The sequence below is a fragment of the Diplotaxodon limnothrissa genome, linkage group LG3 (assembly GCF_057381915.1).
Source record: "Diplotaxodon limnothrissa isolate DT_005_m linkage group LG3, D_limnothrissa_male_GT1.1, whole genome shotgun sequence".
In the NCBI taxonomy this organism is placed as follows: Eukaryota; Metazoa; Chordata; class Actinopteri; order Cichliformes; family Cichlidae; genus Diplotaxodon; species Diplotaxodon limnothrissa.
Window position 1 is genome coordinate 7387311 of NC_140598.1, and position 27144 is coordinate 7414454.

Here is a 27144-nt window from a genome sequence, read left to right on the forward strand (position 1 = left end):
AAGGTGACGTAGTATAAATTCCAAATTATTTCTACCATTTGCAGTTTGAACAGCTGTCGCAAAACAGTTGTCAAGCTCTAAAAAGTACTGAAATAGTTCAGCTGATGCCATTTTGTAAAGGCAGAGAATTCAGAAACACATCATCTCTAAAAATGAGGTTCATACATTCTATATATTCAAGTTTCATTCTATATATATTCAAGTTTCATTCTATATATTCAAGTTTCATTCTATATATTCAAGCTTCATTCTATATATTCAAGTTTCATTCTATATATTCAAAAGATCATTCTATATATTCAAGTTTCATTCTATATATTCAAGTTTCATTCTATATATATTCAAGTTTCATTCTATATATTCAAGTTTCATTCTATATATTCAAGTTTCATTCTATATATTCAAAAGATCATTCTATATATTGAAGTTTCATTCTATATATTCAAGTTTCATTCTATATATTAAAAAGATCATTCTATATATTCAAGTTTCATTCTATATATTCAAGTTTCATTCTATATATTCAAGCTTCATTCTATATATTCAAGTTTCATTCTATATATTCACGTTTCATTCTATATATTCAAGCTTCATTCTATATATTCAAGTTTCATTCTATATATATTCACGTTTCATTCTATATATTCAAGTTTCATTCTATATATTCAAGTTTCATTCTATATATTCAAAAGATCATTCTATATATTCAAGTTTCATTCTATATATTCAAGTTTCATTCTATATATTAAAAAGATCATTCTATATATTCAAGTTTCATTCTATATATTCAAGCTTCATTCTATATATTCAAGTTTCATTCTATATATTCAAGTTTCATTCTATATATTCAAGCTTCATTCTATATATTCAAGTTTCATTCTATATATATTCAAGTTTCATTCTATATATTCAAGTTTCATTCTATATATATTCAAGTTTCATTCTATATATTCAAGTTTCATTCTATATATTCAAGCTTCATTCTATATATTCAAAAGATCATTCTATATATTCAAGTTTCATTCTATATATTCAAGCTTCATTCTATATATTCAAGTTTCATTCTATATATATTCAAGTTTCATTCTATATATTCAAGTTTCATTCTATATATTCAAGCTTCATTCTATATATATTCAAGTTTCATTCTATATATTCAAGTTTCATTCTATATATTCAAGCTTCATTCTATATATTCAAAAGATCATTCTATATATTCAAAAGATCATTCTATATATTCAAAAGATCATTCTATATATTCAAAAGATCATTCTATATATTCAAGTTTCATTCTATATATTCAAGTTTCATTCTATATATTCAAGTTTCATTCTATATATTCAAGCTTCATTCTATATATTCAAAAGATCATTCTATATATTCAAGTTTCATTCTATATATTCAAGCTTCATTCTATATATTCAAGTTTCATTCTATATATATTCAAGTTTCATTCTATATGTTCAAGTTTCATTCTATATATTCAAGCTTCATTCTATATATATTCAAGTTTCATTCTATATATTCAAGTTTCATTCTATATATTCAAGCTTCATTCTATATATTCAAAAGATCATTCTATATATTCAAAAGATCATTCTATATATTCAAGTTTCATTCTATATATATTCAAGTTTCATTCTATATATTCAAGTTTCATTCTATATATTCAAGCTTCATTCTATATATTCAAAAGATCATTCTATATATTCAAGTTTCATTCTATATATTCAAGTTTCATTCTATATATTCAAGCTTCATTCTATATATTCAAGTTTCATTCTATATATATTCAAGTTTCATTCTATATATTCAAGTTTCATTCTATATATTCAAGTTTCATTCTATATATTCAAAAGATGATTCTATATATTCAAGTTTCATTCTATATATTCAAGTTTCATTCTATATATTCAGACTTTGGTTGGAATATATATATATAATATTTTCCTAAAGGGCATTCCATAATATATATATATATATATATATATATATATATATATATATATATATATATATATATATATATATATATATATATATATATTGTGATATTATTCTGTTATTATATGTTACCTTATATATGTAATCAAAGTAGTTGAATTAGAATACTGCTGTAGATCATATTATACCCTTTAAAATGGAGTGTGTGATCTGTATGTAGTTTAGTTCTCATTATACTTTTGAGTTAACAGAACATATTCACATATTAGTTCATTAGATAAATGTGCATCACTCTGTATCCTTGATCTGCTGGGAATGTGTTACACTGTTTTCTTGACATGCTTAATTGTTGAATCATGAAGAGAAGGTTGTAAGCAGGAGACTCTGTGTCTAAAGACAGGGGAGATAGACAGACCACATTCCACACCCCCACCTTACAGAAAGCAGAGAAACAACTGCCGAGGTCATAACTTAGGCGCTGTAACAGAGAAAAAATGTGATGTTTTGGCTTTTACGACTAGCTGGGGGCCACTAGAGACTATAAAAAGCTGAGCAACCCGTCACCATTTTGAGACATGTGCCTGACCCTCTGGTAGCATCTCTCCCGTCCGGACGTTGTAATGCTCTGTTTGTGAATTGTACCGAAATAAATGATTGTTGATTGAGCATTTATACACCGAGTATTGTCCCTCCTTCAGCCCAAAGATTCAAAGAACTGCGTGTTTTCAACAACTTGGTGCCGTGTGACCCGGATCTTTGGTGTGCTGAGGAGGTGCAGATTTGACCTTTGGTGAGATCGTGAGGCGAGGTGAACAGAGGACCGGTCCAAAAATAAAAAGGTAAGCACAGCCTGTTGTATTATAAATACCAAATGTGCATATTGGGCTTTCCAAATTAATCTGTTCACTGAGTCACATGTATTTTCACAGTAAATTTGTCGGTGTCTGGTTTTTGGCGCAAGATACTAACAACATAAGTTGAGGCTGAATTCCAGTGTGTTAAATAAACTGCTTCTACCGAGAAACTAATAAGACACTACGTTGAGCTAGTTGCAGTAAACTGCTTCTACCGAGAAACTAATAAGATACTACGTTGAGCTAGTTGCAGCCACTTTACCTTCCACATTTAATTTTGTCTAATACTGGCTTCTGTAGCAATAATACATTAGAATTTATTCTGAAGACGCGGCCATTAGTCCAGTACATTGAAGTCGAGGTTTGTTTATTTTGTTTATGGTGTCAGTGACGTCCTGGCTTTTGCCGGCTATGAAATAGAAGTTGATTTAAGGAAAAGCAGATGCTGGCTTCACGGTGCAGTTGGACGCTGGCAACGCGAGAGCGAAACACGTCCGTAGGTTTGGTTTATGATACGGCGTGTTCCGGTGGTGCGGCCGTGAAGTGCAGTAGTGGTTGGTGCTAATTTTAGTACATTGAACAGAGGTTTGACGGTGGTTTGTGGCGTCAGTCGAGTTTTTTTTTAAGGGCTGCGGTCATAAAACAAAGTAAAATTTTACTTGCCAAGAAGTACATAGAGCAAAACCTGGTTTATGATGTCTGGTATAACTTCGGGGATGCAAGCATCACTTTTATGATGCGACTTTGCCCCGTGGTGGCGGTCATAAGCGCAGAGAAAGGGGTATTTTGATCTATGGTGCAGTGTGCTTTAAGAAGATCTAATAGTTGAGCTCAGAGGTTTCTGTGAAAAATTCCCGCTGAGGAAAAGTGTTGTGTGTGAGTCTGAAAGCGCGCTCTGGGTGAGAGAGTGTGTGTGAAGCTGCGAGGCGCGCTCTGGGTGCTGTCTTGTGGGTGAAGCGCACACTGAGTGAGAGTGTGAGTGAGGCGCGCTCTGAGTGTGTTTTTGTGTGGAGTGTGAAGCGTGAACACAGTGACAGTGACGGTTAATGTGTTTGATTAGGAGGACATTAGAGCAAATACACATTTTAGGATCAAAGGTTGATGCCTAGTGTACCTGTGGAACTTTGCCCTAGGAGTGGCGACCCTCCTGTCCGTGGACGCGTGGCCAGGACCGGCGTTGTCCGGGTGCCGAGGTGGTGACTTGGGGAGGTGAGGGCCCCCGCATAGCTACGGAAATAACACTGGAACGGCCGTGTAATCACGGGTTCACATTTATTCCGGACTAGAACAAGACACATTTTGCGACCAAACGTTGAGTCTAGATTAGTAAAGAAATATAAAAAGGTTGAATTCCTCGTTTCAGTGGTTGAAATTGTTGTGTGCCTGTCCCCTGACGAGTGTGAAATTAAAATAAAGAGGGAATTTGGAGCCACATAGAGATAGACGGGCATAATTGGGTGTATTACTCTGTGGTGTAATAAAAATAAAAAGGAGAGATAGTAAGAGGTGTGCAGTGGAGAATTATGGAGGAGTACAGAGAGGAATGTGTTGGGAGACTGGCGTACAGTTTACGCTGTCAAGGTAGGCGTGTTGCCTGCTTATCGGTTTAAAAGTGATGAAAATGAAATTAAAATAAATCTCTTAGTGTGTTAATACAGGAAGCTGCGGACCTGGACCAACTGCCCCCACAAGCACAGCGGCCGAAGCAAAATTATAGGTAATGGGAACCACACCCAGCACGAATCAGCAGCTGTGAAACAGACAGCAGCGAGGAGAGAATTAGAGGAGAAATTAAGGGAAGTTTTAACACATAAAATTGGGGCCAACGGACTTGTGGAGGTTGGGAAGGCGTCCGGAGCATCACAACAAAAAGGTGAAACAAAAACACACACAAGCAGAGAAATCTGAGAGAAAGGCTCCTTTTAAGGTAACGCCTAGTTTGAGAAAAGATAAAATTAACCTGCTTTTATACAAATGCACATACACGCAATGAAGAAACAGCTTACACTCATGAACACGTGAAGATTTTCCAGCAAGGTTAAAGAAAAATTAACATACTTAAATGATGAAGTCTATACATTACTGACAAAGAAACTCTCTGGGTTGCAGGACAACAATTTAACTAAAAAAAAAAAAAAAAAGGAACACTGGTCTAACCAACCAGGCAAGACACAACAAATTTAGTGGTTAAAAGATTCAAATTGTGACATGTTTTCTGTTGATTGATTAATAAAAGTGATTACTGAATGAAAGAAAGTTCATTTTTTGGGCTTTTAAACATGATCTTAAGAATTTTAACATATACCGGTGTTGTCCTGTCAACTTGGTGGGTTAGGAGTTGATTATATCGGGAGACAAAAAACAAAAAAAGGGGGAGAGAAGGCTGACATAGGGCCTGGCCCCATTGTCTCCCCTCTGAATAACACAGCCAACACAACAACATTTTCCTGTTCGTTTGTTTTTGTTTTTGTTTTTTGTTTGTTTTTGTTTTGTTTTGTTTTTGTTTTTTCTATACATATTTAATTACAGGCTGCTTTGCCGGCCCTGAAAGCCGAGGCTGACTGGACTCCTGCTCTCCCCCATACGTGACACTGACCAAATGCTGCAACAGCTGGACCCACAACAACGACCTGAGAATGTCAACAGACCTGCAGGAATGTGATCTCATGCAGCCGAGACGGAGAGCACTAAACCTAAGGCCCGTTTCACTACACGGGGGAAAAATTCCCAGACTGCGTCAGCTGACAGAGCTGTGACGAGACGCCCGCCAAGCCCGAATGAAAAGTAAGGCCGAGCGAAAGAATGCTGACCTTGATAACTTTGCATTCACACTGTGCAGGACAGTGATGGACCAACACGGATGATCGGGTGGCGAAAAAGGGCGTGACCGAGACAGGAGGAGTAACTGAGGTCAGAAGGCACCTCAGAATGGACAAAAACACAGAAGAAGATGCAGGTTTCACCTGCGGTGAACATCGACACTGGAGAAAGGACTGCCCCAATTGGGGTCAGAACCAGGACGGACTGAATTTTGAGCAGCAGCAGCAGCAGCAATGGTCGCAAACAAACTGAAAAAGGAGGGGGGCAGGACCCCAGGGCACGCTTCAGGCCGTGGTTTACCCAGAACACCAGAACAGGAAAGTGATGAACACAAACACCCACACAACACACACACACACACACACACACACACACACGGGAATGTTGATTCACTGAGAAGTGATGCACACATACACATGCACACGCTTGTGCAATGAAGAGTGATCCACACGCACACACACACATACACGCTGATGCAATGAAGAATGCTTTGCTTATGCTGATATGCAAAATGCTGCACACAAACATCCCAATGCATAATTTTTATGAGGAGCCATTGATTTCCATTGATTACCATTGATTACTTAGAATGTGTTATATGTCACCTAGAAGGCATTTATGTAGAGTTAATAAGGTCTAAAAAAGTTTGGTTATGAAAACAATGTCTGTGCGTGATGTCTGTTTATGGCTCAAGGCCTTGACTGAATTCTTTGCTGTGCTTCACACAGCCCTGATGAGGAACAGTGGCACAGAGTGAAAATGATGAATTAATAGTGTAAGGTTAGGTTGGAGTACGGCATTTTCTGTGATTGAGTTTTAATTCAAGGAGGAACAAAAGGTGTTACGGCACCTGAGGTTCTCATTCCCACACAATATTGTCCCGGCAGGAAGCAAAATGTTCCTGTGAATTTCTGGTTGATTGTTTGGTTTTGTTTAGCGCTAGCTTGATTTTATCAGTGAGCTTTGGCTTGTGTTCTTTCTCGTAAGCGAGAGAGGGATAGTTTTATGCTTGGACATGTCTGCAACGGGCCCTAGTTTGTGTTATTTTAGTAGTATTTTGTTGGTTATGTCTGTTTTCGTTTTTGTTACAGTGCACTGGAGAAAAAACATCTGAGAGGTGTGATCCACCGGTGGTGATATGTTGATATTTTGTGAGTTCATGATTTAACAATCAGCTCTTTAAACAAGGCCTGAAAGATTGAAATTTAAAGCGCTATAAAATATTATTACTGTAAACAGTTGCAAAGTGTGCTTCTCCATGATTGTAATTGGCTTGGGAGAAATTCACTTATAGGGAACACTGATCTAAAAGGATTGCACCGAGTCAATCCGGCCCAAAAAACAACAAGGAATTGTTTTCCTTTAAAATGATGACATCATCTTGCTGGTGATGGAGGCTCGAATAGGTTGCGTGGGAGACTCCATTATCAGCAACATCTGGTATGAATGTGTATGGAGGTATGCATGCGAGTGGACTGTGATGGACTGACGACTAAAAGTTTTGACTGACTTGATACTGAGACAAGGACTGCACCCACTTTAGGATTAGTAAATGCCAATAAACAATTCATAAACAATTCACCCAGCCGACAAGAGAAGGGTGGATGCTTCGCTTTGTTTTGTTTTGTTTTTTCAGGAGCAGGGGGATAAGAGAGACTGGAGGAGGAGACTCTAGCTTCACATAAGTATGAACTGCAGACTTAACACTGTGGTTGCTGATTTTGAGTTACTGATGTTTGCATCAAGAAAACTGTGCTATATTAACTGTGTTTTGATTAAGGTATCATGTTATATTATTGGGAATGCCAAATGCTACAGTGGAGAAGACTTTTGATGCCACTCATGACTGGAACATGTTATTATTAACCATAGCAGGCCACTGTAAAAAGTCAATTAAATTTTATAGAGGAAAATCGCCAAAATTGAACAATACCTATGAATGACTGGCCACATTCAGAATAGAGATATGCAATAATAAACATTGGTCCACGTGATTTAGGTTCTCACTTGAAATAGTAAGTTATTAAATGTAGAATATAATCGACAGGGACATTTGATAGGATGTGGTACTGAAAAAGAACAAGAGCAAAGTAAATAAAGAAAATATTGTGTTTAGTTTGGATAAATTCAAATTAAAATGTACCATTACACTCAGAGGATCAATATGGAATAAAACATATGCAAAATTTGTAGGAAGTACATGACTGATAACTGTTCTGTCCTGAGCGTTTGTTTCCAGAGCACCCACTTGACCACACCAACGGTTTCTCGCCACCGAGGAGGGGGACTTGCAAAAAGAATAAAATAAAAATCTGAGTTTAACAAAACAGTTTGAATGTAAATATCAAGCTTACCTTTCTTTTTCCATGAAATGTGCTAGTGGGCACGCCAGCCATTTTGAAAAGGTGGGCAAAACAATTGGCAAGGCCACACCCCCACACATGTGATATAATTTTAAAGGTACTGTTGCCCTCTCTAAGAAACATCAGGAATTAGAGGAGTGGCAAGTAGAGTATGCGAGCTACAAGCAAAAACTAAAATGTGTACTACAGTGTGCAAAAATGAAATACTGGGTCATCAGGGGGTCATGAGGGACATTTATAAAACTAAAAGTCCCACTAACCTTAAAGTGCACTTGAAAAGCCCACACAAGAAGGTTAATCTAGCTTACCTAGAAGACCTCATCAGGGGGAGCACACTCCCCCTCCTTGAAGAGCTCACCCACTCAACCCGCATCCCCAGAAAACAGCTAACCCCAGATAAGGCAGCGTGATGGATCCCGAGACAACAGGACTGGGACATCTAAATAAAGGTGTGAAACAATCGCCTTCAAAAGGTTATCAATTCACTTGAACCAAAATTAGGACCACACGGTGCGACAAGAGTTAATAGTTATTAGTCTCAACACCCAAGGATAACCAGAAGAGCATGACTGATATGATGGAACTGGGATTTTGTTACACTTAATTTTTGCAAAACACAAATAAAACTAAATTGAAACTAAGGATTTTCAGAAAATAAAAACTACACTAAACTAGCAAAGAATTGGTAAAAACTAATTACAACTGGTAAAAATTTAAAATCTGGAGTCGAAACTAAATAAAAATAACAACTAATGGAAATGGCGAAAAGTTTAAAACCCTGGTGCAGAGATTGGCAAATCTGACCAGGAAACGTTATAAAATGGATTGTCAGGATAGTCAGCGTTAAAGCCACTTTTGACAGTCCATACTAGGATGGCATTGGACATCTTCGGGGCAGAAAAGGGTTGGTGTGACCAAGGTGTGGTTTGGCTTGTTGTATGTACATTTCAAAATGTTACAGCTCTGGATGGACCAGTTACCAGGGCATGGAAGGATGACAGACTTTATTACATGAGGAGAAGGGACATTTTCGGGATCGAAGATCCTCAGGGATGACAAGGCTGGAGCAACGGTACTCGAGAGAAGAATTTCTGATACTTTCTGAGATATGATGTCACTAACCTTCTCTTTTAATTGTCTAGCTCCAATGAATTGACACATGGGAGTGTGTCAAAAAGGGGGAGTTGAGTTTGAACATCAAACAATGGTGATATGAAAATTTCTATGAGTTTATTTTTGTGTTTAATAAATTAGCTATGGTAAAACTTAAGCTTATAATGTGTTAGACTTAGAAAGGGTTCACTAATTTTTGATTTCTTTTACACACACATAGATTATGATTAGAATTAGAATAAGTCCTGAACATAATATTTTAAACCAAATTTGAATCATTAGAAGAACAATGGATAACAATATTAGATTATCAAGGCTAGGGAGAGAGGTGTTTTGGTTTTCTGTCTCTTGCAGAGAAAGGAACAGACACCAGACGGGGACCCGGAGATGTGAGGACCCTTCACAGCAGGGACAGATGTAGGGACTGCCGAGACAGCAACTGGGGTCAAGTGTCATGACGTTTGGGCTCCTGGAGAAGATGGATCCCACAAACACAGCAATAACCATGAAGGGGTTGGCGAAAACCAGGAACACCAGCTGCAGCAATAAAAATAAAGGTTAAAAGCTCCTTAGACAGAGGTTCTAGTCTAAGTACATTTGAAAGGTATAAGGGGGCATTAAAATGGGAGTGGAAAACTGGAGCACCAAAATAAAGCTGTGGGAAAATGGGGAGTGATGGGAGTGTCATCTGTAACTGCTGTTATGGTTGTAAATCTAACTTTGCTTGCATCTGAACTGCGTGAACACAGAGGTCATCCCCCATATGGTCCACCCGTTAAAGGGGGACAGAGGGCCTCAGGATCAAGAAAACCTGGACCTTGCAACGCTGAAGTGCTTGTTATTAGTGATCTCTTTAATGAGAGATCAAAAGAGGGTATTGTGATATTATTCTGTTATTATATGTTACCTTATATATGTAATCAAAGTAGTTGAATTAGAATACTGCTGTAGATCATATTATACCCTTTAAAATAGAGTGTGTGATCTGTATGTAGTTTAGTTCTCATTATACTTTTGAGTTAACAGAACATATTCACATATTAGTTCATTAGATAAATGTGCATCACTCTGTATCCTTGATCTGCTGGGAATGTGTTACACTGTTTTCTTGACATGCTTAATTGTTGAATCATGAAGAGAAGGTTGTAAGCAGGAGACTCTGTGTCTAAAGACAGGGGAGATAGACAGACCACATTCCACACCCCCACCTTACAGAAAGCAGAGAAACAACTGCCGAGGTCATAACTTAGGCGCTGTAACAGAGAAAAAATGTGATGTTTTGGCTTTTACGACTAGCTGGGGGCCACTAGAGACTATAAAAAGCTGAGCAACCCGTCACCATTTTGAGACATGTGCCTGACCCTCTGGTAGCATCTCTCCCGTCCGGACGTTGTAATGCTCTGACTGTTGAATTGTATGGAAATAAATGATTGTTGATTGAGCATTTATACACCGAGTATTGTCCCTCCTTCAGCCCAAAGATTCAAAGAACTGCGTGTTTTCAACAATATATATATGTATACACACGCACGCACACACACACACGTAGATATATATATATATATATATATATATATATATATATATATATATATATATATATATATATATATATCTACGTGTGTGTGTGTATACACACACCAATATTTTTGAATACACGTGTCCATATTTATGTTTCCAGATTGTTTGTATAGTGCACTTTCTATACCATGCTCTTTGTACAGTTTTTATTTAGCTGCTTTTGTCTTGCACTGTCCACTTTTTTCCAATGACAATGCAGATTTTCCACTTGTGGGACAAATAAATGCAGATTTGCTGTGTGTGTGTGTGCGTGCGTGTGTGTGTGTTTGTGCAACATTGGCATTTGTTTACTCAGATCCAAGGCAGGCCAAACCTCTGTTTTACAACCTATATATAAAAGACACACATTCACAATATATGGATACACAAGTCTGTTTTATTTCAAAGTGTTTCAGACTTTACAGCATTTGCAGATCCAGTGTCCATCATCCCTGCATTTGGTACAGGTGAATTTCTGACATGTTGCACAGCTAAACCTGCTGCGATTCCTGTTGCAGTCCCGCCAGGCAGACGATCCTCCATTTCTGCCACCCGTCCATCGTGTATCCGGCAGGGAAAGTCCCTCAGGGCACTCGGGCCCAGGCTTCTTGTTGAGAAAAGGGTGGCAATTGCATTCAGAGACCAGTTGATCAAATCCATAATCCACTTTTAGGTTTTAGAGAACAGACTGTGAGAGAGTGTTCCAGGGAAAAGTAATACACACGAGACAAGACAAGGACACAAGAGGCTAAGCAGGGAAGATAAGGGGAAGGAGGAGAGGAGAAAAAGTGTGACTGCCTTCGCCGAGAGCCAAACGAGTTAGGGGAAGGTGAAGACGTACATGTAGAGAGCAGACAGGCAGCACTAATGCTGTTTTAGTCAGATCCACTTTCTTGATAAATTGCTCAATAGTAGAGCAGGATGTATATTTTTGTGAGTGTATTGGGGGCGGGGTGAGCATCATCACAGTTTGCCTTTCCTCAGAAGTTACCACACACCACAGCTGGGATGTTGGTCTGTGGACGCCTCTCTGGGTGTTTCCTTCCTCTTCAAAGTTCCTCTTTCCTGAACTTGGTGTTTGTGACAGATGCTGATCGTCTCCATGTGAAGGTAAGTGAAGCAGTGTGTAATGTTTTCCTGGCTAACATCAGCTGTGTGCAGCTTAGTTCCAGCACAAACAGCACAAATCTGTATATCCTGAATCCATAGTTCAGGTAACGGACTCACCGCTGGACCAACGAGGCCGAGTGTTAAAAACTCTTCCTCTTTTTAAGGTTTGTGTGTGTGCGTTGGTTAACATTAAATGTCTCTAAGCAGGTGTAAATACTTATTTCCACTGTAGATGATTTATAGTCTGTATATAAAAGATGGCAACAGACTCAGGGTTCATAGTTTAGTTTCTTGAAGCTTTGACTTGAGTGTTGTTTTTCTTCAGTTTCTGGAAGTTTCAGCTGCTTTTTACAGATACGTTTGTTGTCCTGAATGTTTGAAGGAAAAAAAGACTCTGTTATGATTCAGTTTGCATGTTTTCAAATGGACTCTGTATTAAATCTCCTTGCCTTCATTGTAAAGTTGGAGTACCCTGAGGTTCCATACTGGGACCAATTTTCTTTTCTTTTTACATTCATGATTTACCAAATGTCTGTCAGAACATCAATAACCAGCTGTGTGCAGATAATGCTGTTATTTTTACACAGGCAGAGTTTCTCCAGATTATAAACCTTAGAAACCTCAGGCTGTTCTTCCTGCTCAGGTCAAAGGTCCTCATCCCAGTCTGCGCAACCGCTTAGCAACCCCACTTCCTGTTTTTAACACCCCTCTCAGTCACTAACAGTCACATGAACACACACAGGAAGTTGACAAACTAGATGAAACTAGAAACTACTTCCTGTGCTTAAACAGACAGATGTACAGACACAGCTTTGCTTTCAGCTCTGTGGGTCTTCAGGTTTATGTCTGATTGGTCTGATTCTGACTTCCTGTCCAACCTGTTTAGTCCCGAAATAAAAGAACTTCAGATCGGACTTTCAATAACACACAGTACAGAAAAAAGTACCAAGCAGGTAGCTGGTAACAAAGATGTGTTTTCAAACAGTTTCAGTAAACCATCCTATTAAAACTGTAACTGTGTTTAAGAGGAACATGAAAGCACCACATGATGCTGCTGTCTCCTGTGTCTGTACAGAGTTTGAAGAAGAAAGCTGAATCTTCTTCAGTCACACAATGTTCCTCTGTCTCTGCATCTGTTTCTCTGACTGCAGCTGTCCAACTCTGCAGCACGTTAACTCTGCTGATCCTCTTTGAATCCTGGATCAGGAAGTAAAGCTGTTGAATAATTGGTGGGGTTTTTTGTTTTTTTTTACCTGTCCCGTTTGGTACTGTAACAATCAGAATTATTGTCTGAAGGCCAAGAAAGATGCCCAACAGATTTATTTAATCCAGGTGGATCATTATGGTTTTGCCATATTGGTCGACTTGATTGATCTTTGTTATTATTATTTGTTTATTCATTTTAAGTTATTACAAAATGGACAGACATGACAGGGGGAAGAGAAAGAAGAAAAGGGAGGGAAAGAAAACAGAAGGGAAGAGGGACAGTGAGAAAAGGCAAAAATAAAAATCTGCTGGATCACCTGTTGAAAGAAAAAAAAGAAAACAAGCAAAAAGAGAGCAACTCAGTACGGAGACCACAGCAACAACCTTCATAAGTATAAGTAACTAAATATACTAAAGTAATACTAAATATTAAATGTTATTGGGAAACGCGCAAGACCGACAGCACACAATATGCTCTGAGGTAGCAGCCAAGAAAGGTATAGTTTGTGTCTGTGTGCCCACACCTGTGTGGATGAGCGCGCTTGTATTCAAACGGTTTCTCAGTAAAGCTATCTACTAGAGGGTGTGGGGAACCATAGGCCCCCCAGGGCCCCAGAAATCCAGAGCACGAGAGCCCAAGGAGGACCACCAGAGGGGCAGCTGCGCCACCCTCCCAGAAAGAGCTGACAAGAGCTCAGGGGTCACCCAGCAGCCACGGTGCAGAAGCCACAGGGAGCTGTGGTTACGTGCCCACAGGCTCTGCCGGCAGCTAGCCATGCCAGGGAGGATGGATGGACCCCCACCCCTGGGAAGGGGCCCAACCGAGCCACGGGTGCCAGGCCCTGTCAAGCCAGCAGCCCAGGATGCTGAGAACCACCAAGGCACCGATGGAAGAGGGCATCAGCCACCAGCAGGGAGTGTGGTGGGGGGAGATAGGGCCCCACACCTGGGAATGCCTGAGGTGTTCCCAGAGAGGTGGAGTCTAAGACCCGACCTGATACACAGACATAGACAAACAGGCAAACACAGATACAAGCATGCATTCCCACCCTCATGCACACATATACAATGCCCAATGTGGAGACAAACAGAAATGAACAGTGTACACACACTCCCCAAACATACTCTATACCCCCAGGTCCATGTACCTTCGCCCCCAGAGGCCCAATCTGCCTCTAGACCCAGGAGATGTTGCCCTTTTTCCTGGGGTGGAGACACGCAGACCGCCCCTGGTCCTGCAGTAGCAGGGAGGCCAAGCATCCCAGACCTCAACCAGATGGCCAACTCCTCCCCCCAGCCCCCTGCCCCGATGGCGAACAGAGCATGGGGGTGTGTGAAGACCCCATACCTCTCTTATTTGGTGTTGCTGTGTGCTGTTCTAAAGTGCATTTAAAACACGGGAGGGGCGTAATATTTTCTGCCAGCAGGTGTCAGCACGGTTACCGTATTTTCACGACCATAAGACGCACTGTGCTAAAAGGCGCAGTCTCAGTTATGTGTGCCATTACTGTATTTAACACACACATAAGGCGCACTGGATCATAGGGCGCATACAAGTACCGTATGCGTATTTAAAAATAAAGCGGGAGCAAACCTGAGTTCGGTACCTTACTCACATTTTTATTACCAGTAATCGTCATCATCAACAACACACAAGCATACAAGTGTGCGTATTTAAAAATAAAGCAGGAGCAAAACAAAGTTTGGTACTCACATTTTTATCATCAATCAAACCCATGGAAGTCCTCATCCTCTGTGTCTGAATTGAACTGCTGCGCTAAATCTCCATCAAACATGCCAGGTTCACTTTCTTCACTGTCAGAGTCACTTTCCGTGCCGTGCGGCTCCTCGGAAATGATGCCGGCTTTTGCGAAAGCTCGAACAACAGTGCCAGCAGACATGTTAGCCCAAGCATCTACAATCCATTGGTAAATTGTGGCGTAACTCGCCCGCTGCCTTCCACTCTTGGTGAATCTGTGGTCTCCATCGGTCATCCATCGGTCATCCATCGCTGGATGTGTTTGTCACCGATGTGTTTGCTGCAGTAGGAGCGGAAGATGGCCAGCTTTTCCTTATAATCCGCTGGAAGTTGCTGCGCTACCGTAGTCCTGGTCCGGATGGAAAAATGGCACCGTTTCATAAAAAGTGAAAGTGAAACTGCTTTTAGCCGAATGGTGACCGTCGAAACGCTTCTCCCGCTCGTTCTTTGCTCGATGATCCACCGGTCGAGTCTTTCCTCCAACTCGGGCCACCTCGCCTTATGTCCGCGGAAACTCAGCTGCGTTTTCTTGACCTGCCGGAGCTTGTTTTCTAGCTTCCTCCATTTGCAAACCATCGATTCGTTAATCTTAAATTCTCTCGCCGCTGCTCGATTTCCATGTTCCTCCGCGTAGCTGATGGCCTTCAGTTTAAACTGTGCTTCGTAAGCGTGTCTCTTTGCCATTTTCAGGGTTGTTAAAACAACGATGTCCTGCATAACGCACATACCTGTTCTTTTATACAGGTATGTGCGATAAAGTCAACGCACACACTTCACCCTTTAGCGTTCTCATGGTGTTCTCTACTACGTCCTCATTACAACACACAGGGCGCACTGCGCTATAGGGCGCGCCGCACTTTTTGAAGAAAATCTAAGACTTTTAAGTGCGCCTTATGGTTGTGAAAATATGGTAATAAATAAATAAAGTCAATAATCTGTTGGCTAAATGTTCTTGTTGTCAGAGGTAAACAGAGGTGAGAGGAGCAGATAATAAGGATTAAATATAGTGCTGAATAACTAAATGCTGCTAGTCTGTGACGTAGCTCCCAGCAGCATCACGTCATTTCTTTACTCTGACCTTTAACATTAGTTAGTTAGAGTATGAACTCTGTAAGCAGTCAGTTTCGTCCTGGACATCGTTACCGACATAAAGCTGTTCTCTGCAGCCATGTTTGACCTGCTGCTTTGTAGGACTACACTAATGGAGGATTTGGAGGCTGAACTTGGCTCTGTGACACTTTTTGTAATGAACCGAAGAAAGCTGCGTCTCAGAAGGATGTTAGTCCAACACATCAGACACGACCTCTGCAGCTCTCAGCTGATGTGCACATGAATGATTTGTGTTTCCTCTGCAGGTGAAGGTAGAAAGTGTGTGTGAGCTGATGTGAATTGAGCAGCATGGATCAGTGTGAGGACAGAGAGGAGGGAGTCCCTCCCTCTAAAAGCACTCTGTGTGGGGAACATGAGAGCCAGACCAAAGCTCAGAGGTGAGATGACCATCTCTAACTGTCCATGACTCTTCTCCATGTCACAGCTCAGCACTCACATGACTGCTCCATCATTATTCACAGGAACCAACCTAGACCTTCTCCTATGAAAGTAACCCTGTCAAAGATGTCATTCAGAAATTTGAGCAAAGACAGTTATCTGAGAAAAAGTAAACTAACGTCAATACTATCAGTTGATATGTGATGAGTCTTTTACTGAACATTTGAACTTTTTATCAGGATCAGACTCAAACCTAGACCTGAACACTATGTTCATATGTGAAGTGGAGTGTGTTGGAGTGTTTCCACGAACACAGCAGTCAGAGTGTAAAGAGTGGATGTTGTAGGAGGTGTTTCTGTAGTGAAGAGTGTGTGTTGGACTCCAGCTGCTCCAGCAGGTGTCTCCTTTGTGCTTTGCTTCAAACAGATTGTAGGGAGGAACTTCCACACAGGTGTTTTAGGAGTTGCTGGATGGACAAATAGTTTAGTGAGGGTGAGAAAGTGAGTAGTTTCCATGTGAACCAGCTAAAAGAAATTTGGACATTGTATGAACCTGCCCTTTTGCCGTTTTGTTGCATGAGTGATCGGTTCAAGCCTTCAGTGGCTTTAAGTTCAGCTGATCCTCCAGTGTTTGTCTGCTCTAATAGAGGAGAACCAGCTCATTAGATTCAACAGGAACCTGTGAATATCTCAAAGGACTAAAGTTAACCTATCCATCCATTCGCTTCCGCTTATCCTTTTCAGGGTCGCGGGGGGCGCTGCAGCCCATCCCAGCTGTCATAGGGCGAGAGGCGGGGTACACCCTGGACAGGTCGCCAGTCTGTCGCAGGGCCAACACACAGGGACAGACAACCATTCACACTCACATTCATACCTAGTGACAATTTGGATTATCCAATTAACCTATCCCCACAAGCTGCATGTCTTTGGACAGTGGGAGGAAGTCGGAGTACCCAGAGAGAACCCACGCAAACACGGGGAGAACATGCAAACTCCACACAGAAAGACCCCGGCCTGATGGTGGAATTGAACTCAGGACCTTCTTGCTGTGCGGCAACAGTGCTAACCACCGTGCCACCATGCTGCCTCCAAAGTTAACCTATCATCAGATAATTATAACTATTATAATTGTAACTGCCATTATGCCTTCCTTCTTGGTGACACATTCCTGACTCTAAGGCAAATTTAGAAACAGTTAAACTGGTGCCAGTATATATGGAAATCTTTTCTTCATCTTTTCTGGAGTCTTGTGTGTTTATTTCTATTTGACTTCATATTTCATGGTTTATTTCATGGTTTAAGGTAGGGGTGGGCGATAGAGACGATATAAATTTGGCCAACGATAGAGATTTTGAATATGGGCGTTCGGGTACACACCGGCTCACTCCTTGGCGGCCGCTTATTGGTGCTCGGGCCACTTTGGAGGTGAGGTGGGGTGCCCCCGGCCTCTCGGCCTGGGGCTCGGTCACTCAGGCACAGCTGGCTGCTGGCGGAGCTCACGGGTGCGTCACTGCAACTCCCCCTGGCTTCTGCTCCGCGGCTGCTGAGTGAGCCCTCATCTGGGACTCTCCTCAGCTCTTACTGGGACAGTGGCGCGGCTGCCCCTCTGTGGGTCTTCCTTGGTCTCTTGTGTTCTGGGGGCCTCTGGATGTCTGGAGTTTTGATCTCCTCCTTACTTGCTTCATATAGACTGTGCTTTTGGAAAGAGAAAAAATAAACAAACAAACAAAAACAACATACACTGCTCAAAAAAAATAAAGGAAACACATAAGATGTCCCAGATCTAAATGAATGAAATATTCTCATTAAATATTATTTCATTTTATTAAATATTATTAAAATAATATAAATAAATATGTAATAAATATAACATTTTTTGTCAAAACATTCAACTAACAAAAAATGTGGATGTGTGTGTGTATTGTGTCATTTACATTTAGTTGTGATTTTCATTGCTGTGGTTGAGACAGACCATCTACCGGAACCAAATTCCTTATATGTGTGCGCATATACTTGGCCAATAAACGCAATTCTGATTCTGAAAACTTAAGTGGAAACACACTACAGGCTGATCCAACTTTGATATAATGTCCTTAAAACAAGTCAAAATGAGGCTCAGTAGTGTGTGTGGCCTCCATGTGCCTGTATGACTTCCCTACAATGCCAGGCCCTGGTCCTGAAGAGGTGCTGGATGGTGTCCTGAGGGATCTCCTCCCAGACCTGGACTAAAGGATCCGCCCATTTCTGGACAGCCTGTGGTGCAACGTTGCATGTTGGTTGGAGCGGTACATGATGTCCCAGAGGTGCTCAATTGGATTCTGGTCTGGGGAACAGGCGGGCCAGTCCATAGCATCAATGGCTTTGTGTTGCAGGAACTGCTGACACACTCCACCCACTAATGGCAGTCAGGCTACCTTTGGCGAGCATATGGAGGGCTGTGCGACCCCTCAAAATGCCGCCCCACACCATTACTGTCCCACTGCCAAACCGGTCATGCTGGAGGATGTTGTAGGCAGCAATGGTCACCAGACTGTGAAGAGCACAGGGCCCCAGTGGCGAAGTTGCCAATCTTGGTGTTCTCTGGCGAATGCCAAACATCCTGCACGGTGTTGGGCTGTAGCACAACTCCCACCTGTGGATGTCCGGAGTATGTTTCTGACAGTTTGAGCATACACATACACATTTGTGGCCTGCTGGAAGTCATTTTGCAGGGCTCTGGCTGTGCTCCTCTTTTTCCTCCTTGCAGAAAGGCAGAGGTAGCGGTCATGCTGCGGGGTTGTTGCCTTCCTACAGCCTCTTCCACGTCTCCTGATGTTCTTGTCTGTCTCCTTGTAGCGCCTTCATGCTCTGGACACAACGCTGACAGACAAAGCAAGCCACTTTGCCATAGCTTGATGTGCCATCCTGGATGAGCTGCACTACCTGAGCCACTTGTGTGGGTTGTAGACTCCGTCTCATGCTACCACTAGAGTGAAATCACCGCCAGGATTCAAAAGTCAATCAATCAATCAATCAATCAATCAATCAATCAATCAATCAATCAATCAATCAATCAATCAAAATTTATTTATATAGCACATTTTAAGACCGAAGTACACCAAAGTGCTTTCCAGTAAAATCACAATACAGATAAAATCACAATAAAATATAAATTACAAATATATAAAATATAAAATATAAGATGTAAGATGATTACATAATCTAAATACAGAGCCAGATGTAAATTACCCTAATTCGCCTTAAATGCCAGATCAAACAAATACGTTTTTAAACGTGATTTAAAAGACTGAATGGAATCTGACGCGCGAATATGAAGAGGGAGAGTATTCCATAGCCTGGGTGCAGCAACGGCAAAGGCACGGTCTCCTCTGGTCTTCAGCCGAGACCTAGGTTGCACTAAGAGCAGTTGGTCCGATGATCTTAGTGCTCTCTGAGGGCTGTACAGACAGAGGAGATCAGCTAAGTAGTCAGGTGCCATATTGTTTAAAATTTTATAAGTAAGCAATAGAATTGTGACCAGTGACCAGACCAAAAAGCAAAGGTACTGAAAAGTGTGGGCGATCGTGGCAAAAGAGTTGGCAGTTCGTCTTGTAATCGGAAGGTTGCTTGTTCGAGCCCTACCTTGGACAGTTTCATCGTTGTGTCCTTGGGATAGACACTTCACCTACTGCTTACTGGTGTTGGCCAGAGGGGCCGATGGCGCGATATGGCAGCCTCACTACTGTCAGTTTGTCCCAGGACAGCTGTGGCTACAACTGTAGCTTGCCTCCACCAGTGTGAGAATGTGAGAGTGAATGAATAGTGGAATTGTACAGCGCTTTGAGGTTCTTGAAAAGCGCTATATAAATGCAATCCATTATTAAAAGTGGTCTGTGGTCACCACCTGCAGAACCCCTCCTTTATTGGGGATGTCTTGCTAATTGCCTATAATTTCCACCTGTGGTCTATTCCATTTGCACAACAACGTGTGAAATTGATTCAGGGGGCCAATCAAATTTCAGCTGGGATCAGTGCCCCTGTGGCGCCACCCCTGGAACCACCCCTGGCACCATCATACCCGCCACAATGGTCATTTAACTCATCTCGTCAGCACACAGATGCAGTCGTTTCTAACTGTCGTTAAGGCGGGAGAAGGCGCTGCACTATTCTCCTAAATTAGACCATTCAGACAGGATCACACCACACGAGCTGATAAGGAGAAGCCAAACCTGGAAGCCACGACTTTGTTGAGGGTATTTTTTGCAAAGTTCTCTCCACAAATTCAAGTTTTCAAACTGCTTCAACATCTCACTCTGTGTATTCGTGTCTCTCTGAGCTTCGGTGCAGGATCATCATTAAAATGGTGGGAAAATGAGCATGATTGCAACGACCACGGCACAATGGATCAAGTTACAAAAATTAAGCAATACTGACCAACGCACCACAACGACTGTGTCGCACAACACAGGATGTGATGTCACAACTGGTGTGAGACTTGCTGGCCTGCTCCTATGAGGGTTTTTTCTGGGGATGGCTTGTTCCTCTTAGCTGCGCAGTCGGGGTTCCCGCAGGTGTCGGGTGGTACTTGGGGTCCAGGGTCCCGTCTTTGGCTTTCTCTGAAGTGGCCGGCCTCTGCAGTGGTTGGCTGGCCGCTGCACTGGACCGCTAGTACTCCTTCCCCTGGCTGTGGGAGCTCCATCTGTGGCAGCAGGTAGAGACCCATTGTGTACATCTGCTTCACCCTCGACTTTTCCCCACCACCCTTCTTTTCTGTCCCTTTTCTTTCTTCTATTCCTTTGCTTTCTTCTATCTTTCACTGATCTGGCCTTCACCCTGTCCACACTATAACATCCACACAGGGGGCTAACGGCATTCTGGCCAGACAGGAGCTCTTAGTGGTAAATCCTGTGGTTTATGCATTTATATGACACATTTAGACCAGAAACACTGGATCTTTCTTAGGCGCAAATAATGATTTTAACTGTCTAAAACTGAACGTCAAAGCTCTTCAGAGGTGACAACAACAAACAGATCCCATCCTGATCTGTTCCACTGCACAGGTGGACTCCAGTCCAGACCTGGTCTACAGATCTGGTCCAGAGTCATGTTGCTATCGGGGCTGTGTGACAGTATATGCTGCTCTTCTTCACTGCAGTCATCACATCACATGGTTCTGTAATCAGCACAAACACAACCTGAACATCATCCACTGGATTTAGAAGATTCACAGCAGTCATTTTTTATTATGAACTATGTGATTTTGTATCTGTTGTCACTGTTTTCAACTCAAAACGTGATCGTTTATTTTCTAGTTTTTTGTGTTTTTTTGTGTTTTTTTGACTTTCACTTCCTGAACGTCGTGGAGTGGAGCTTGTTGTTGGTGTGTGAAGAAACTGTAAGTTTGCTTTGTTTCCTCCTTTAACAGTTTGTCTTTAGGAACTTTACTGTTTGTTCAGCTCGTGTTTGATTTCTTCACACAACAAACTGTGTGTGTTTGTATTTCCGGTCTCTCCATTAAAGTCAGTGTGTAATGTTTCCTGGCTAACATCAGCTGTGTGCAGCTTAGTTCAGCACAAATCTGCCGCTCCATAGTTCACGGTAACGGACTCACAGCTGGACCAACGAGGCCGAGTGTGTCCGCCACTCTGAGCTACGTTCGTGTTTGTGTACTTGTAGTTTGTACTTTGTGAGTTCACTCAGAGCCCACAGAGGACGCAGCGTACGTGATGACGTCACAGCCCTTTACCTCCTTTACTGTCACTGTAATTAATATTTCCTGCTTAGTGGGTGGTTACCTGGTTTCATGTTTCCTGCCAGAGCAAATATACGTTTTCAAAATATGTTTTAAAGCAGATATTTGAAGTTTACACATCCATGTCTTCCCCTAAAAACTTTATTTAGTGACACAGAATTATTTAAAAACTTTACTCTAGTAGTTTACATCTAGTGGACTGATAGCAGAGCAGCTGATGGCAGCTTCCTCTGCCTCACACTGCTGTCTGACTGCATTCAGCTGACACTGAGATGAAGCAGGAAAGAAGCAGCTGATATTTGGACAGCACACATGATAAAAAGGAGGATTTCAGCTGATGTGCACATGAATGATTTGTGTTTCCTCTGCAGGTGAAGGTAGAAAGTGTGTGTGAGCTGATGTGAATTCTTTGGGTGAATTCTGAGCTTTTTGTGGATACGTGTCCATATTTGCATTAAAGACCTGAGAGCTGGAGGGTTAAACGGCAGTTCACCCCCTTTGTACTGGGGGCGCTGGGGCTCAAGAGGTAAAAAGGAGACATTAGGGCTCAATAAAAGCTCTGAGAACAAAACCTGAACTCAAACTGCTCAAACTCTAAATATTCTAAATAAGTAAATACATTGGACATGTGATGAGATTCATGTTCTCTCTCATGTTTTACAGTTGAAAGATGGAAAAATCTGTTGAGGAGCAGTTGCTGAACATGCTGGAAGATTTGGGAGAAGAGGAGCTGAAACTCTTCCACTGGTACCTGGAAAAAGGACCCGGAGGTGATTTCACAACCATCAAAAAGAGCCGACTGGAGAACGCAAGGAAGGATGGACGTCATAGAACAGTGGATCTTATGGTGGAGACATACACTACTCACCATGTAATGGAGGTGGCAGAGTTGATTTTAAAGAAGATGAATGAAGGTCAGTCAGAGAAAAAAGACATGACTCAGTGCAGTATCAGGACAACACTGTCACAGTTTATGGATGGAAAACTGAGGCTGTTTTAGTCTGAACTTTCAATTGTGTGTCTTTTCTCTAATAAATTTGTTTGAGTACAAATATTATATTTAGACATCTTGATGCATGCTCAATCATGCAGGTAAGTAAATCTCCAAAAGTTGATTTGTTTTTCATCTGAATGTAGCGTTTTCAGTGGGAGAAACATTTCGTACATCTGTCACCATCTTACATGCTGTGATTGCAGCCATTCCCCAACTCTCTGTGAATGGGACTCGTGGCCATTGATCAGTGGTTATTGATCAGTGGTTGTTGATCAGTGGTCATGAGAATTTGCTTAATTACGATGAAGACACTGCCCTCCCAGCCCATTGTTCCTTCAGTGGGCTGGTTTCAGTCAATATCCAAATGTACTGTTTATAAGATTGAAACCTGCAGTCAGCTGAGACTGAAGAAGTCACTTGGGTGAGTGACGACACGTTTCTCCCAGAAAACACTACGTCCAGATGAACAGAATCAACTTTTGGAGATTATATTTAGAGTATTTTGAAGCCATGCAGGTCTTCATTGTTAAACAAACAGTTCCTTATTCATGGTGCACTTTACTCCAACAGGGAAACCCTCAGCCCAGGCATCTTCATCCTGTTTATCACAAGGTAATAATTCCTTAGTTTGTCTCAGGAGCCATTGGTAAGGTAGAAACACATGAAGCCTGCACTGACCAATAGGAACTCAGGTTGTTTCCATGTGGTATCTCTGTATCCTCAGCTCTGCAGTGTAACTAAGCTCTGAGCCCCAGTTAATGAACAGTTGCCCATAAGTATAACAGCAGTTACCTACCTACTATCTTTAATTATAATACACTTTAAAACAGCCATAGGTGACACAAAGTGCTGTACATTGATACTAAATAATAACAATACATGTGATATAAAAAAACAATAAAAAAGGTCAAATAACTAAAACAGACCGAGTCTCACTGGGTCAAAAATAATAAAATGGGTTTTAAGATGTGTTTTTGAAGTAGACAGTGAAGGGGGCTCTCTAACATGTAACGGCAAGTTAGTCCATAACTTATGAACAATGATAGAGAAGGCTATCTGAGTGAGCTGGTCAGCTGACTGATGAGGTGTGTAGGCATGAAGAAGGTAAGGCAGGGCAAGACTGTGAAAAATGTAAAACTAAACACAACAATTTAAAAATGAACTCTAAAATATACAGGCTGCCAGTGGAGCGAGGCTAAGACAGGGGTAACATGCTCTCTTTTATAGGTTCTTCATGCAGCGGTGTTTTGAACCAGCTGAGCATGTGAGAGTAATGACTGACTCCCACATAAAGTCAATCACAGTAGTCCAGATGGGATGAAATAAAAGTATGGATCACTGTTTCAAGGTGCTGCCTAGAAACCACATGTTGAATTGTGTGTATGGTTGTGTGTGTGAGAAATAAAAATGTTGAATTTGAAAGAAAACATTTCACTGCTGTCAGTTGCCTAAAATAAAAAACGCTATACTTTGAAAAACTAGACAACAATTATAATTTACTTTCCAGTTTAAAATCACTGTCCAAATTAAACCCAAGGTTGGTAATAATTAGGGCTGGGTTTTTATAATCGATTTATCGATTAAAATCGATTCTGGCTTGGATAACGTGAAATCGATTCATTAAAATCCTGAATCGATTTTTTTAATCTAAATTTATTTTGCCCGAAACGCCAGAATCTCAGGTGAAACCTCACAAAATTTCAACAACCACCAAACAGCTAAGACAGTAAATGAGAGCAGGAACACGGATTCTGCACAAAGACGTAAACACACAGCGCGGATCAGAATCAGTGAGATGTCGCCTTTCTGACCTGACGGCACGGACACAGTCGGGGCTGAAAGCCGACAGCTCGCTGATTCTGGTGTGTCGGCGGGTCCACGCTTTGTGTTCACGCCCTTTTGGTGCTGATTCTAAAGCTGTTAGTTTGATCTCTCTCCAAACAATACTGACCGAACCAGCAGCAACATAAACATCATTATATCAGTAAGGAAGCTGACTAAATATTAACTGATAATTTATGGCAAAGGGGTGGGATTAAATAAGTGTTTACTTCTTCCCACTCCCTTTCAACATGTAAATTAATCAGAATGTTTTTTTGTATGTATTTTGTATAGTATTTTTTTCTCTCTTATTTTCATTTCTAAATGTACCTGTATATTGTTCACATGTTGAACTAAATTACCAATCAATCAATCAATCAATCAATCAATCAATCAATCAATCAATCAATCAATCAATCAATCATCATGAATTCCCTCTGACTTTTACTTTTACTTCATGCACAGCTCTCTCTCTCTCTGTACTTCAAGAACAGTTTCCCATCTAAAAATCTGTTTTCTGGATTATTCGCTTGCTTGTTACGCACAAGTCTACCGTTGTTTACAGCCTGTCTGCTGCTGTTTTTTTTTCCTTTTACATTCTTCCGAAAAGAAAACCTAATTTCTGCCATTCAATACTGAACAAATTCAAACTTTTTAAAATTATGCAAAACGCTCAGCCGTGTCTCTAATAAAACCGCTGTAACATCAGAGGTTCATATGTTGATTAATGGTTTTCTTTTGTTTTTGATGTACTGCAGAATATAAAATCCCAGTCCTGGAAAATCACCTTCATGTTTTTCTGTGTTTTATCTTCAGCTACTTTGACACAAAGGCATCTGTTGTGATGCTCACACCTTTGATAAAGTCTTGCGTGTGTCAGCTTCCTTTTTATAGATACAAAAATATGCAAATGTACTGATTTCTGACTGTCAAAATTTCCCAGATTCAATTCGAATCGAATCGAATCGAAATGAATCGAATTAAATCGAGTCATGGATCGAATCGATTCGGGACCTTGTGAATCGGTATCTTCCCAAAGCAACAAAAAAGGACTCATATGGGCCACTAGGCCCAAACATTATCACCTCTGTTTTGTTGCTGTGAGTGTTCTGGGAGAGTAGAGAAGCAGTATATATCAATCAGTCCATTTAAAATGTAAAGAAAGGGGGGAAAAAATAGTGATGGCCCTAAAATTAACACCCTGGTAGGCCACATGTCCAACAAGCAGCAGAAAAATCAGAACTAAGAAGGTTCACAGAGAAAGTTCTCTCTGCCAGATAATACCTAAAGCATTTAAGTTCAGTGCCACTAATGCCCACTAGGACATTTAATCAAGATATTAGAATATTGTGGGCTACTGTTTCAAAGGCAGCGGTCAATTCAATCAAAACCAAAACAATGTGGTTGTGGTTTTGCACTTCTAGGTACTTGTTTTGATGGTTTATTGTTTTAGTTTCAGTTTTGAGTTTTAAATTAAATGTAATCTTCATTAAGCTTTAAGCGATCCCACTGTCTCATACTTCCTATATTAGTTAATTTATTTTAACTTCTGTCTACCTGCTACCGACTTTTTGTCTAGTTTGGTTTTTATTTTTGACTGTTGATGATTACATTTACCTATTTATCATCCACTTTATCATCCCCGGTCAACCCTTAGTGCATAAGTACTCCTGACTTGTATATACTGGTATAATGATAAATCTTAATTCTTCTTGTTGTTTTTATAGTTTTTTTTTATCTAACAATATAAAGTTCCTTCAAGTGGCAGTTGTTGTAATTTGGGGATATAATTTGTAATTATATATTAATGTAATTTATGTCAAACATGTTTTCTTTTTTTCTTTTGTTTTTGCTAATTAGTTGATTTATTCTTGCCTCAGAGGATGTTTTGCTAAAATAAAAAATAAACAGGGCTTTGATGTCTACAAACTGTTTAAATATACAGAAAAACATTACTTTATCATGTGATGGTGAATTATTAATAAATACAAAAAAGGCTTCAGTTACACATGATGCTGAAAAAAAAGACAGACACACAAAAAACAAACCATGCAACAGCTTAATAATACTGTGATGGATCTGTTATTATGTTTTTGTTTGTTTTTCTAGAGTCATATCAAAAGTGTGAGCCTAAACTCGATTCAAAACAAATGAAAAAGTTCAACTATAATAATTCAAGCAAGGAGTCATTTGTGAAGATCACAGCAAACATCCTGAAGAGAATGAAGCTGAATAAGCAGGCTGATCATCTACTGAGCAGTAAGAAGATATCTATAAATATATCAGCTAATGGAAAAACTAAAATTTCATAATGTTGCAAGAACTTGACCTGATTCTTCACAAGCACTTAATTTGGGCAGGAAAGAAATGGTCATGTACCCT

The 27144-nt window shown here is 40.7% G+C and overlaps 2 protein-coding genes across 2 annotated transcripts in view; one reads left to right on the forward strand and one right to left on the reverse strand.

Moving 5' to 3' along the window:
* The window catches only part of LOC146634350 (protein NLRC3-like), a 229003-nt gene that overhangs the window by 166509 nt on the left and 35350 nt on the right, over positions 1 to 27144 (reverse strand). The window lies entirely within an intron of this gene.
* The window catches only part of LOC146634353 (uncharacterized), a 453764-nt gene continuing 449237 nt past the window's right edge, over positions 22618 to 27144 (forward strand). Inside the window, exons 1-3 of the mRNA XM_085376958.1 lie at positions 22618 to 22861; positions 23512 to 23553; positions 26872 to 27021. Of these exons, the coding sequence (XP_085233084.1) occupies positions 22618 to 22861; positions 23512 to 23553; positions 26872 to 27021 (436 nt within the window). The remainder of the gene's footprint in view (positions 22862 to 23511; positions 23554 to 26871; positions 27022 to 27144) is intronic.